The 13,731-nt window shown below is 48.0% G+C and overlaps 2 protein-coding genes across 3 annotated transcripts; both read right to left on the bottom strand.

The window, feature by feature from the left end:
- Positions 1-249: 249 nt before the first annotated feature.
- Positions 250-5,673, bottom strand: ogal (O-GlcNAcase like; the record flags this gene model as incomplete). The annotated part of the gene is made up of 17 exons (XM_079278508.1): positions 250-393; positions 907-1,036; positions 1,131-1,251; positions 1,332-1,420; positions 1,499-1,591; positions 1,743-1,828; positions 2,004-2,178; positions 2,276-2,520; positions 2,630-2,728; positions 3,160-3,304; positions 3,387-3,526; positions 3,622-3,720; positions 3,926-4,097; positions 4,412-4,542; positions 4,942-5,039; positions 5,430-5,481; positions 5,601-5,673. The coding sequence occupies 17 exons, from the start codon at positions 5,671-5,673 to the stop codon at positions 266-268; spliced, it is 2,076 nt and encodes a 691-aa protein (XP_079134634.1). The 3' UTR covers positions 250-265.
- Positions 5,674-6,815: 1,142 nt separating this feature from the next.
- Positions 6,816-13,213, bottom strand: LOC306784172 (uncharacterized protein). 2 transcript variants are annotated; one of them, XM_079278029.1, is made up of 11 exons: positions 13,115-13,213; positions 11,794-11,892; positions 11,522-11,662; positions 9,661-11,350; positions 9,497-9,550; positions 8,581-9,409; positions 8,291-8,494; positions 8,074-8,137; positions 7,868-7,989; positions 7,615-7,766; positions 6,816-7,441 (listed from the first exon to the last, which is right to left on the bottom strand). In XM_079278029.1, exons 1-11 carry the CDS (start codon positions 13,208-13,210, stop codon positions 7,341-7,343), a joined length of 3,552 nt encoding a protein of 1,183 aa, XP_079134155.1. In that variant the 5' UTR covers positions 13,211-13,213; the 3' UTR covers positions 6,816-7,340. The 2 variants fall into 2 exon arrangements, 1 of the variants encoding a protein (XP_079134155.1); XR_013772348.1 differs by having other exon boundaries at positions 7,417-7,441; positions 7,615-7,716.
- Positions 13,214-13,731: the final 518 nt, after the last annotated feature.

Raw genomic sequence — 13,731 nt, 5'->3', positions numbered from 1 at the left:
TTTTTATCAAAAAAAAAGTCACGTTCCATTTAAAAATATCGCATTACACTTCATCATTATTCTGTACTTTATCGCACACATTTCATTGAGTCATGTAACTTTGCAGAAGGACAATGATGATAACTTCTAAATGATACAAATAACGATATTAACTGATCAAAAATTACGACTGATTCCAGTTTGACGAGCTGCACAGAAAGCAATCATTCTCAGTTTCATCTCAAAACATTTCAAACCTGAGGAAGATTCTTGCGACTCATCTGGTTTACAAGCTTGTTCCCATGGCGACGATGTCTCCGGGTGTTTGGACGGGTTTGAAGGAGCCCAGTTTAGCGTAGAAGTCGTGCATCCTCCGGTCGTTCTGCCTCAACTCACAGAAAACTCCTCTGGAACCTTAAAAGATAAGTGATGTGACGTTTATTCTGTGAAGTCCTAGAAAATGATCGATACTGTGTTTTAGAATGCAATTGCTAAATATTGCAACATATTCCTGCAGCATCAGGGATGCTAAGCCCTTAAAGAGCAGCGGGTATTAATACAGACGAGCGGTGCCTCCAGAGTTGGACCTGTACTCGAGCATATAGTCTGCTGCTCGGAGCTATCTTACGTCCTTTTACTCTGGAGGGGAAGCAGGGTCTTCCTACCTGGATTGTATTTGAAAAAACTAACTCAGCTTCAACTCTCAGCTGGCACTAGTATTAAAGGTAAACAGCTGCAGGGATAAACTGCTGTGAATTCCCCTCCTTACAGAAGGGTTGGCAGGTGTAGAGCGGTTGTGACAATGACTGAACAGCTCCTCCTGGTGGAGAACATGCAGCTTGTTGAATGTCTGTGAATCGGTAGCAGGCCAGTTCCATGAGGCACTTCTCACAATGATCAAAGGCATTGTGCCAGGTGTTGACCTACCACTGCTCCTGATGGAGGACAACAGCCGACCAATCATGCGCTTGGCTGGAGAGGGATCGGTGACCCGGGGCAGCACTTGTACGGTAACCAGGGAGGGGAAGTCCTTGAACACTGATTCACTTACTGCCCTCTAGAGGTATGAGATAAATAAAATACAAAAAAATAAAAAATGCATTTGATTTTCCTCTTGTATTCTAAAACAACTGTCTGTTGCATTTGATCACCTGGATCTTGGTTGCGGCTGGTTTGGCGTCGGTGAGTGCCAGGGCGTAACCACACACCCCGATCTCATCCTCCAGGACGAGAGCACACTGAGGGGAAGGGGAGATCTCCCCTGCTGACAGGCTGTGGGGGGCCAGAGGGAACGTTAAGACAGAAGAAGAAACGCACGAACACTCTGGAGAGAAACTCGACTCTTTCTTTACCCGTCACAGAGAAGTGGAGGCTGCGTCATCACGGGGACTTTGCTCTCTCCTGCACTCTGCATCTCCCTGGAAATCCTTTGCACCTCCAGCTAGTACAGAAAACAAAACGTCAATTGACTAACGTCAATGCTAAATTTAATTGATTTAAAAAAAGCTGGCATCCTTACCTTGTCCTCAGTGCAGTACTCCCGTATGCTGTAAACCGCCGTCGCGGGAGGATGTCTGAACAGGTCCCTGTTTCCGTGGCAAGGCAGCATTCTCTGCAAGTACAAACACACAGTACATGCATGTGGCCCTACACTGGAAAGTTATTTATAAAAGAAGAGATTCACCAGATACCCGTCCTTTTAATGACACATTCTATACTAAGTGGTCAAATAAGTCAATGTCTTGAGACACAGTTTCAGTTACCTGGAACTCTCCAGAGAGGCCTCCTCTGAAGCCCCAGGGTTCAGGATCCTCGCTCATCCGCTGGGCTGAGGGTCCACTCTCCCCTCCTAAGGACAACACGACATGATGGCCAACTGTTCCGGATTCAAATGTGCTTTAAATCTCGTTAAAGATCCCTTTAGCGTGCCTACAGCAGCCCCCCCCCCCCCCCCCCTGAACACACTGTGTCCGTTACACGCCAGCATGCGTGTTTTAATCGGCATTAAAAGGATTTTTTCTCACCGAGTGTTTTCACGTAGGCTCGAGCCAGATCGACCCCGCTCTTGATGTCACAGATGTAGTTGTAGAGGTCGTACAGAATGCTGCGGTTCGGGGCGTTTGACAGACGATTGAACATCTGCACCACCGCTTCACACGTGCCATCAAACTGCTGCGCTCTGGAGCGCCACTCTGCAGTCTGAAACAACAGAACAACAGCGTTTAAGCATGAATTTACAGGATGAGGATAATTATTCACAACATCGTCTGCTTTAATCTAACACACGGAACTCTACCTCGTCCGTCTCCGCGCCGGCGGCCCTACTGTGTTTCTTGAGCCAGTCCAGCTCCCGCAGCATGGCCCTGGCCGCCGGGCCGTGTTCGTACGGCAGGTGGAAGAGGTCGGACAGCAGCTTCAGGTCATCCAGAGACAGGGGCTCTGCTGTGTAGAGCGGCTTCTCCCCGGGTCCAGGAGCATAGGAGCTCTCTCCCCCGTCTGTCTGCACGGGCTCCTCGTCGGACGAGTCCTTCTTGAGACGAGCTGGAGGACGACAAGGGCCCGGGAGGATGAGGAGGGCGTTGACACACCTTGTTTTTCGGATACCATTAAACAGTTTGTGGTTGAACGTTAAGGGTTCATGACTCTTTACCTCCAGGTTGATCGGTGCTCAGAAACTCCTGCAGCCAGTCAGTGAGGGCCAGGGTCAGGGCTTTCTGGGGGCTGTAGCGGGGGTCCTGCTCCTCGTCGCCTGGCGATGGAGGTCAGAGACAAATATATCGTATATTTTGTCACTATTCTCAGATTTCTGGGTTTGATCACCTCTGGACAAACTGTGTTTTATGTCACAAGAAGTTTGAATGCAATAAAGACTTCAAGCAGCCCCTGGTCTCGGTTCAGGTTCACACTCGAGACCTGCATGAGCTAGACGGTATTTTTGACGTATATGGGATTATGACAAGATCTTATCCATCTTGAGTTTTGGAAAACATGGCAGTAGGGCGGACCATTGCAGCTCCTTCCCCACATTCACTACGAATAGTCACATTGCTGTATTGGCAAAGCAAAAGAAAAAAAGTCTAATTTGTGCGGGGATACTCTGTGTATGCACCAGAGCTGATGGATGCAATAAAAAGCAGCACAGAGAGTGTTATTTCATTTCACGAAAAACTAGACACTCACCCATTTCCACATCCCTCTGCGCTCCGTCAGCGGTCGCTTTGCACCATGTCGCCAAGGTGTGGATGGCCACGAAGTTCAGGTCGAACTCACAGTTTGGATTGGTGAGCACTCCTCCCAGTTTGGGAATCAGCTCAGTGGGACGATCCTAACAGGAGGAGATCATGTTCAATATTTCTGGATGCAGTTCAGACTGGAGCTTATACAGACATGTCAACCTATGAACTGACCTTAAAGGGTCCGAGGAAAGTCCGTTGGGGGTCATAGTCGTTTGCGTGGATATTGTCCCAGATGACTGGTGCCCTCTTCAGCACGGAGGACACCTCTTCTATGGACTCGACAGAGATTTTGTGGGATACCACTTTGGGACCTAAACAACACAAATAGGAGAGAGACAGAGAGAGCACCTGTGTTATAGATCCTTCTGTGCAGGTTCAGTGAGGTTCTGGGTCAGTGCAGCCTCACCAGTCCACAGTACGTCAATCCCAGGCAGCAGCTTCTCTCCCACCGTGTGCAGGTACGAGGACTGGGACACATTGGGAGTACAGAATGCAGCACAATAATCTGGAGTGACAGGGACAGAACAAGTGTGAATGACGGAAAACAGCGACAAAGAACAGCGTCATATGTAAAGGTATCACACAGTGTGTACATGCTTACAACTCTCCAGGCTGCGTTCAAAAGGACAAAATCATTTTTGAAACATTTTACAAAAACAAACTTCTGTGTGCTTTTTTTTTTCCAGTTTTAGGCAACCCCGCTGCCTGACCTGTAGGACAGAAGAGGAAGGTCTCGGGGTCACCCAGGTGCTGGTACACTGCATTCGTGATGGCCACCTGGGCGTGGGCGAAGGAGCTGAAGGCCTGCTTATCAGCTGCACACATCTCAGTCTCAATGTCATCAAACAGCAAAGAGAAGGACCTGCAGCCAAAGTGCCTCACCTGGGGGACAGAGAGGACCGCTTCACATCTTACCATCATTGTATTTTTCCAGCTCCTGACGATGTACATTTTCTTTTTGGACAATAAAGTTATTCCACCAGGGATTGAACCGACCACCTGCAGCTGCGTCAGTGCTATCGTTTGCCCGTTGACCTACTCTCAGTGTATTAAATGCTTCTATTTTACTGCTGCATGTTTCACATGAAGTAATATGGTGTCCAAACCAATCCCCCAGGGAGCCATAAAACTACATACAGCTGAGATTAAATGATCTCTCCTGCTCCACCCTTCATCTCTGCATAACAAGTCCTAACCTGATCCAGTTTCCTCTTCAGAGCGGCAACCTCTTTGGGGTTGGAGAAAGTAATGTCCAGGCCAGGAGAGATGGCATAGATGAACTCAACGTCGTGCTGTTTGGCTGCTGATATCAGGGCGGTGAGTTGTCCTGGTAATAAGAATAAGAGATGAGACGAACAAACAAATCTGTGACGGACCAAAGTCCACTGTCTGTTTGGACAGGAGTCATCAGAGATATGATGGGTCAAACTTCAAATCCCCACTGCCCTTCAGTATACAACACTGTTGATAAGATGCAAAAGGAGAGGCTCCAAACTGAGCAATTCAACAATGTGTCTCGGGAGATAGTGATGAATCAGAATAGGACTTTGGTATGACACCGATACGAATGAGAAACAAGTATAGTTTGAAAAGGACCACATCTGTTCTGTTTTTAAGTCTTTTGATTTAGTTATTAAATGGAGTATCCTGGTACCGACATGTACTACGATGATATTTGTGATGTCATTCAATCCCTAACAAGGCCATGTGAAGGGCTGAAACTCACCTGCCTCCTCTGCAGAGTACAGTTCCCTCCAATACATCCTGTGTTTGTAGTCATTCTTCGGGGCGTAAAAGTACGTGTTCAAACCCCACTTCTGCTCTCTGTGAAACCCAACGCCAGCGATCAACAATCTCCTCACATATTACATCGGCTGGTTTGTCCAGTGATGTTAACTCTCCTCTTTATGCATTTATATGCATATTTCTACGAAGACATGATTGAATATGACCATTACATTTCTGCATTGTGGCTTATTTAGAGGTATATATAGACTGTATATTAACCTGAAAATTACTGTTATCCTGATATGATTGTCAGTATGGGGGATATGATTTAGTTTTAATTATATTATCTTGTTATATCACCTGAGGAGGTGTTGATGAAGGTCTAATGACACCATAATAACACCAGTGTCTTGTCATGTGACTGTTTGAAAATTGTATTCAACCCCCACTTTCAGTTGTGTTCCTGCACTTGTTCCTCGCACGCACCTTTTAAACAGCTCCGTTCTCTGCTCCATAGTCCATGGTCGCCCGTAAAAGCCTGCATCAAGCAAAGGTCACGTCATGCATAGAATACCAGAAGTCCCGACTGCACTTCTACACGATGTGCATATGCGCTCGTTGATTGCGCTGTGCTCCAGCTGGGTCTCCACTGCTCACCTTCCACCACTCCACTGATGAACCGCTTCGTCCCGGTGTGGGCTCGGCCCTCGGCACTGCCCGGTGTTGACATGATTTACAGTGGATGTGAAGTCTCTTCTTCAGTCTCTTGCTTCCACTTCACCGCTGCTCAGACAGACGCTCCGCGCACTGACACGGCTCTCTCGTCAGTCACAGCTTTTTATGCCAGTTTTTAATTTGGTCTGACTTTTATTGCACCGTCCTCTCACGCCTGCGCAGACCCGTCGGTGTTAAGCACCTGGGGCATTGCACAGCATGATGCTCGCATGGTCTAAAGTCTGAAGTTGTAAATGCTGTGAGCCAGTAAAACGCTCTTGTTTAGTGTTTACTATAGTTCAGGCGCGTGTCGGCGGCTGAGCATACCGTGCGCGTACGTCTTAAAGAGACAGTGTCCCTGTGGCTTAAAGGGACAGTTCACCTTAAAAACACGAAAGGAGCAGTCACAATAACAAACGCTTTGCATTTCATAGCTCTTCAGTAAATATTGAGCTTAGTTTCCATACTGCATGGCACGGCGTCATGCTTTCTGTGAGTTTTTCCTCTAGTCACATTATTTGGAGGTATCTGTGACTGACAGCAATGTAGGCAATGACTGATGTAAAGCTGCAGCCACAAACAATGTTAAGACTACCAATCAGGACTAGTGTCAGGTTATAGAGATGCCCAACACTTCAAAGTACCGGTATATATAAAATACTTTGAATAGTAATTTGTATCCGATATGTGATAGGTGAGTACAGAGACACCTTCCCCCCTCCAGCATGTCAATGTGAAAACAACCTGCACACATGTGATATCATTCTGCACAGTGAAGCACAGTTTCATTTAGAGCTAGAAAGCCAGTGGGGACATCATGGGGCTCTGGAAGTGTTACTTAATTGGAGTACAAGTATAATTTATGCTATTAGTTACAACAGTTTGAAAATGTATTCTGCCCGCAATGAGAAATGTCTAGTTTAAGAGCAGAGAAGTGAAAGCATAATCTAACAAAAACATGACAGACGGTTTAGACGAGTGAAACGAATATATAACGAGTAACATTTATAGTAAAAGCGCTCTGATGGCTCTGTGCATGCTGGCTCACTGGAATCGTTCTTTGGATTTAAACTAAACCAGTCAGTCAATCAGGAAACAAAATTAAGAGCATTTTTTTTTTTTATATATATATATATATATATACACAAATATTCAAAACATAATATATAAGTGTTGTGGAATGAAACACAAATCTTTCGTGGGTTCCACTGATAACATGTTGTGAGACCCTCAGCTCATTTAAATCAAGATTGAAGACCTTTCTGTTTGCTGCTGCCTTTAATTGAACCACGTTCAATTAATATATTAATCAATTTCCTGCATTTCTGCATTTTATTTCTTGTTTTTTAATTGTTTTTAAATCTCCTTTTCTTTTGCCTTGTGTTTTGATGCTTTTAATGGTTTTATGTGAAGCACTTTGAATTACCTTGTTGTTGAAATGTGCGATACAAATAAACTTGCCTTGCCTTGAAATAAACAGTGCTACGTATTTGTACATATCAACTGCACATTTCAGAAACTGCATGCGTATTAAGAGTCAAAACATTTAAAAAGAACAGACTTCCATACAAAAGTTTGCTACACGAGTACGAGCATAAAGCTCTGAGGTTCATAAACAAAAACCCGTTTTGATCTTTGCTGCATTACATTGTGTTGTTGTTGTTGTGCTCTCAAACAGCTGTGCTACCTCTTTATTCCTCTCTGGGCCTGTTTCAGCAGCGAATCAAAGTCCAGGTCCTCGGGCCTGGACTTGGCAGGAGCTGGCTCTGCATCTCTGTTTGCGTCTGAGGGAGAGATGGACATTTAAAACACATCTGCAAATGTGTTTAACATTTGAATCAATGAATTCACATTCTACTAGGAACATTATGTCACAGTTTCAATGGTGCAGCTTGCAATAAAAAGAGAAAAACCAGACAGTCAGACTTTCACCCGAGCTCTGTGCTTTGAGTCTCACCGAGGTCAGCGTAGTGTGAATTACAGAACTGTCTTCTTCCACCAAAGCAGATGTCAAACGGCAGCTCGTCCGGCTTCCGGAGTTTCCCGCCGTTATCGATGGCTGCAAAAGCATCGTCCATGTTGTAAAATGTGACAAATCCGTAGTGGTCGCTATGGGAGCCAAAGGTGCAGCGTTTTAACACCAACAGAAACAGATGGATAGTACAAAACAAAACACTGTAAAAACATCTACTTCAATTGTACACTCTCACCTTCTGTCTCTGAAGTGAAGCGACACGCACTCTACGTCTCCGAACTGAGAGAAGCGCTCCCTCAGCTCGTCGTGCGTCATCGACCTGCGGATGCGGCCGACGTACACCACCCTGCGCTCGTCCTGCGCGAGAGGATGATCAGAATTACTCACCACTCACTACGTAACCAAAACAACACAAACGCATGTCAGTCATCTTTCACTCACGATGGCTTTAAGTTTCTGGATCCTGATCTCGTGCTCTCTCCTGAGCTTCCTGGACTCTCTGCTGCTGTAGGAGAGGAAGACGGAAACCGAGATTACACTCATGAACTCAGTGAAGCCCGAAAGACGTGCAACACAAACGGACATTAAGAAGGAACACCGTTGTCTATTTTAATTTCCCTTTAAATGTCTGAATGGAAAACTCCCGACTAGAACGGACCTGTAAACATCTGTCCACTGTCTACGGCGAACCCGCGGGGATGGCGATCGGGATCTGGACGTGGACCTAGACTGGGACCAAGATCTGGATCTGGACCGGCTCGACCTCGATCTGGAGTAAGACCATCTGTAGCGCCGAGGTGGGGAGCGAGAGGGGGACGACGACGACGAGCAGGAGCTGCTCTCTGAACGCTTGTGGCGGTGCCTGTAAGACGGACAAATGGAGAATCAGGCGTGAAGCACAAAGAGGACAAATGAAGACGAACGCTGAACACAGCAGGAGAGGATTACTTTTGTCTTTTTGGAGAGGGAGATGCAGAGCTGGAGGAGGACGAGGAAGGAGAGCTGGAGCTGGAGTCCGAACGAGGAGATCTTCTCCGGTATCTTCCTTTCTCCCTGCCTCTGGCAGGAGGGCTGGGTGGAGGCGTGGGGGGCGCGCATGACGCCGTCTCGTCTTCAGCTGCACAAACGCAGTCTGGCTCCGTGGAAGCAGCGTCCGAAAGAACCATGTCTGTGGACGGGCTCGTCCCGGGCCGCTCAGAGAGACGCTGCGTCACTGCAGAGTCATCGACGGCTCCGACCTCGCCGGTGGAGGTCGGCTTTTTGCATTCAGCGGCAGCACACGAGTCGTGGGTCGTCACCTGCAATTCATCAGAGGTTGGAGACGCATCCTTGGGTTTAGAGGCTCTGCTGCGCTGAGGAGCACTCGTGAGCGAGCGGTCGGCGGACCCGCAGTAATCGTGATCGGAGGACACGGATGCATACGTGTGAGGGGAGACGTGAGCGGCGGGGAGGCTCGTGCTGGTCTTCCTGCACGGTAGAGGACGGGGGTCGATCATCTGGATGGCCTTGGATGGAGGGTTTCTGCGTCTTGCTGGCAGATCTTGTTGAGTGCCGAGGACGATCTCAGTGCCGAGGGGCTCTGGGACACTTTGAAGAGGTGGTGAACTCCCGAGGGTTTCTGGGTTCCCCGGTGATTCTGAAGTGCCTAAAGGTTCAAGTGTTTCCACAGAGGCTCTCTGCGTTACGACAGGCGTAGTTCTGTCCAAGTCCGGGCGTCCGTCTGTTTGTAGGTCCGACTGTGAAGGAGCGTCGTTCTCACACACCCGCTCCCCTTTAGCTGGAGGAGGAAGAACGACAAGAGGTCACCCGACGATCGCACATCAGCATCCGACGATACAGCGGTGTCAGTAATCTGATTACTCACCTTGTGTTTCCTCAAACTGTTCCAGCAGGCTGGTCACATCGAGCGCTTCAATCCCTGGAGCAGAAGAACAAACAGACATTTTGTAGATGAAGTTGATATTTCTCAGTTCTTAGTGAACTCAATGTATCGTAAGTCACATGAACAAACATGTCTCAACAGTTTACCTGAGTCCGCTGTTGCCGTCCCCTCTGCTGGTATGGGGGCGTCTACAGGAGCAGGGAGGGAAGGACACGTTGTTCGCCTCCCTGTATCTGGACCTGGTGACCGAGGACTCTTTGGTTCCAGCTCGGCGTCTTCTTCAGTCGGGCTCGAACCGCTTCTTTGCGGCTGCAGTTTCTTGCACCCTGAGGCAGATTTGGTTTGTGTTGCGGTTGGGCCCAGCGCTGGGGGTCCGGAGGAGACGCCTGAAGCGATCTCGGTGAGCCCGTTTCTGATTTCCTGGAACGGGGCGGTGCGGCCCTGGTTTACTGACAACACCTCGGGCTTCGGCCCTGAGGCGGATGGCTGTCTTTGAAGAGATGTGCCCGAGGGTTCATTTTGGATTTCTGGAAAGTGTCTGGTGCTGTCAGGGTAGGAGTCTCTGTTGAGGAACTCCCCTTTGGACTTTGATGAGGAGGGGTCAGCGGTTGGTGATGCTGTTTGGCTAACCGGTAAGGGGAGGAGGACAGGATTTGGGGGATCACTACTGAGCAGTGCTTGTTTCTTCACTGGACTTTTTTTGCTTTCAGGCACAGTAACAGTCGGGTTAGCTGCGACGTCTGGCTGCAGACCGGCCGATGAGGTGATGTTGGATTCGGTCCGTGAGCGCTTCAATCCGCTGCGGCGTAGATGAGTGGATGGTTTGGGCTCTGAGCGGTGAGGCGTGGGCGGAGCGGAGACGCAATGGGCCCTGTGACCTGGAGTTTGAGATATTCGGAGCTGACCAGCACCACTTCTCCTGCCGTCGGGATAACCGTGTGCTGCCTTTGGCCCGCAGCTGTTTGGTCTGTGCAGACAGAGGATGGGGGTCAGCCCCTCGGGGGGCTCAGAAACACAGGGCCACATGGTGGTGTAGTTTCCCAGCTTCTCCACCAGAGGCCGTCTCTGCTGGCGCAGCTGTCTGTACTGCTGGAGGCTGAGCGATTTGGCCTTCGTCTCACCTTTAAGAGACAGAACTGCCCCCTTGTTGCTGCTCATTTCTGAGGACAGTGTTTGGGGTTCGAGTGCTGAGCCAGCCGGACTTTCAAGTGCTTTGATGCTGTTCAGTGGAACTGCTGCAGTTTCACTTGTGTGCCCAGTCGTTACATTTCTCTCGTTCGATCCCTTTTCTGTCGATTCAAACGAAGCCACTTGAATGGGGCCAAAGCTCACGCTTCGTCTCTCTCTGGATGGAGGAGTTCTGGACGAGTTTCCATTCAGCAGCACACTCTTCAAGAGGATGTCATTCGCTCTCTTTTCAGCTCCCTCTTCTTCCTCCTTTGTGTCCTTCCCCATTACCTCATCATCAGACACAACATTTATCTCTTCATCGCTCTCTTCGCTGGGTCTCTCATACTTCCACACCTCTTCCTGAGAGAACACCGTGTGGTTCTTCCTCAGTCTATCCCCCTCCTCCTCTTCCACGCGCAGCTTCAGGCAGTAGGGGTGCATGAGCCTCACCAGGTTGACGAGAGAAGTCGAGGTGAACACCTCGACTTCAGCCTCCGCTCTCCTATTTGTGGAGTGAAACAACGTTTGACTTTGTCGCTTGAACAGCGGTGGAGGACCGCTTCTCTCCAGTTTGCTCTCGTCTTTGTTTTTTCCGTCAAACTTCATTGAGAAGGTTACATTTGGTGATTTGGATCTCGGTCTCAGTCTGTCAGCAAGTGATGGTTCCTAAAGAGAAGAGAGAAATAAAAAACAGCCGACATGTTAATAATGGGACATCATATATTTAAACAAATATTGTACAGATACATCACCATCTAAGTCCTGATAATGACCATGACGCACAATACAATTGACTGGAAGTTTAGTTGAAAGCTCGTTTCATGTGTGTGCACCCACCACTGAGGCGTCCCTGAGGAGCTTGGTGTCTGGCAGCGTGTCAAAGGGAGACAGAGTCCCGTCGTCGTCCTCCACGCTGTCCAGCATCTCGGTCAGAGCCGACAGCAGAGTCTCGCTCTCTTCCTCCGCTCCACTCTTGTACTGAAAGGAAGCGCGAGGATCCAGGTTTATTCGTTTATACGCGGAATTCATATTTTACCAACAAACGACAGGAGTGAAGAGGGCATCTGTTGAACGACCGATGCGCTGTGACGATGGGCTTTAACGCTGACCTCTGACGAGACAGTGGAGTCTTCAAAAATGGCCAGGATCGAGTGATCGATGCAGGACTGGCTGTCCATCTCCACGCCTCCCACTCTGCTCAGGACCAACTGCAGCGACAAAAACACACAATTTTATTATTGAATTTTAATTTGAATGCCCACTGATCTGGTCTACTCCTTCCTCCTGCGATCTCACAGGACGCTCATACCTCTGGGTGCGACCAGAAGCTGAGGAACAGGACGCACTGAGCTCAAAATGAACTTTCGCAGCATAAACAGGAAGCGCCGCCAATTCACACAATTCTTCAAATACAGCAGTGAAAAAAAAACAGTGAGGCAGAGCTGGTGCTAAATGCTCTATATTTATAAAGTAATAACATAAATAAGTGCATTGATGAGACATTTCTATGTAAATTAATTTCTTGATTATTCGATATATCATTTGGTTCATAAATTATCAGATCGCAACCACGGAAAGTCAGAGATTACATATTTACACGTCATGTTTTGTCAGAACAACAGTCCAAAACCAAAGATATTAGGTTTACTCTCATGAGTAACTGAGACCAGTGAATGATATAGTTTCTAGATCTATCTTAAGTATAGTTTAAGCTCTATAGAACTGAAAACAGCAGCCATATCTGTACATGTGTCACTACCTCTGTGGCTTAATTCATAGACGCTGTCATAGAGCAACGCCTTTCCATACCACAGTTTAATCAGGACAGAAGTGTGCTAGTATGTAGGAGACAAGGGGCCGAGAGGCGGGTCACCACCGGTACTAGGAAGTTGAAACAACTGCTCTCAGGCCCTGTACTGTGGTAAGAAGGCATTTCAACGCTTTTGTGTGACAGCAAAGCAGTTTACATCTGTGCCTGCCTGGAAACTAAATTACACTCGTGACTGCAAAACGAGGACGGCACATTTTAGAGTATAGTTGAAGACAAAACAACGAAAGAGGACAGTGCAGTGAGCAGGACTGAGCATCGTGTACTACAGAGGAAGTGAACCGGTCTCTCCGGCAGCTTTCACATGTTAATCATTGACGGTGAGGTTTGTGTCAAACACGTGCGAATAGGTAACTCCGTTAAGTAACGTGTCGCCGATAGGTTTCCGTAGCTGCACGGGCCAAACGGCAGATTAATCGACCAGCTCAGCCAACTCCCCGGTCGCTACCTCGGTAGTACTACTACTACCCTGTTCCAGCCACGTGTCGCGATGCGCGCATGTGGCCCTCGCGCGCCGGCGAAACACCGCCTATTAACACGTGGGAAACCGCTCGCGTGCAGCTATTTTTCATGTCGGCCAGGTAATATTAGCAAACCGGTACCTCATTGGGAGTGTTGCTGGCCAGAAAGTCGCTGTTGCCGGCATTTAAATCCCCGTCTTTCCCCCTCCACCGCGCCGCCATCTTGCTGCTCCACATGGTCCGCTGGCAGGCCGGAGGGAGACACGTGGTCACAGACTAGAAGCGCGCGAAAAGCACCGACCTGGGATCAGATTGACACCACCGATTTCATTACTGAGAGTGAGGAGATGAAGAGATACACGATCCAAGGTCAGCCACATGTTTCTCGTGACTAATTCGTTTCTCGAAACATTGCTCCAGAGCTCAGTGGATCAACGCTGTTCTGGTGTTTGATTATTTGTTCATTTTGATTGAATAGTCAATAGTCAAATCAAGAAAACGGTTGTTCATGTCTCTGACAGTTGATGCATTTAATTGGTGTCTTTGAGCTGCTTCAGTATCACATTATCGGCGTCAATTAAGTCGTATAAATCAGCATTACTGCAGGACTTTTAATGCAGGACTTTCACATTTTAATACGATTTTTTATTTTTTAATATTGCTCAAAAGTGACACCTTGCGTCCAAATGACGATACAGCAATAACCCAAATACGGTATCACAGGGTTTATATACCTGTAATTGACCAATCCTAGTAAT

This window comes from Melanostigma gelatinosum, assembly GCF_949748355.1.
Source record: "Melanostigma gelatinosum genome assembly, chromosome: 11".
Lineage (NCBI taxonomy): Eukaryota > Metazoa > Chordata > Actinopteri > Perciformes > Zoarcidae > Melanostigma > Melanostigma gelatinosum.
The sequence above is the reverse complement of the archived record's forward strand: the minus strand, read 5'-3'. Positions and strand labels throughout refer to the sequence as shown.

Coding starts and splice junctions, on each gene's coding strand:
- LOC306784172 (XM_079278029.1), bottom strand. CDS start 13,210: ATGTGGAGCAGCAAGATGGCGGCGCGGTGGAGGGGGAAAGACGGGGAT. Junction 9,551..9,660: donor GACGGCAACAGCGGACTCAG/GTAAACTGTTGA, acceptor CTTCTGCTCCAG/GGATTGAAGCGCTCGATGTG. Junction 7,442..7,614: donor TTCACACTACGCTGACCTCG/GTGAGACTCAAA, acceptor TCTCTCCCTCAG/ACGCAAACAGAGATGCAGAG.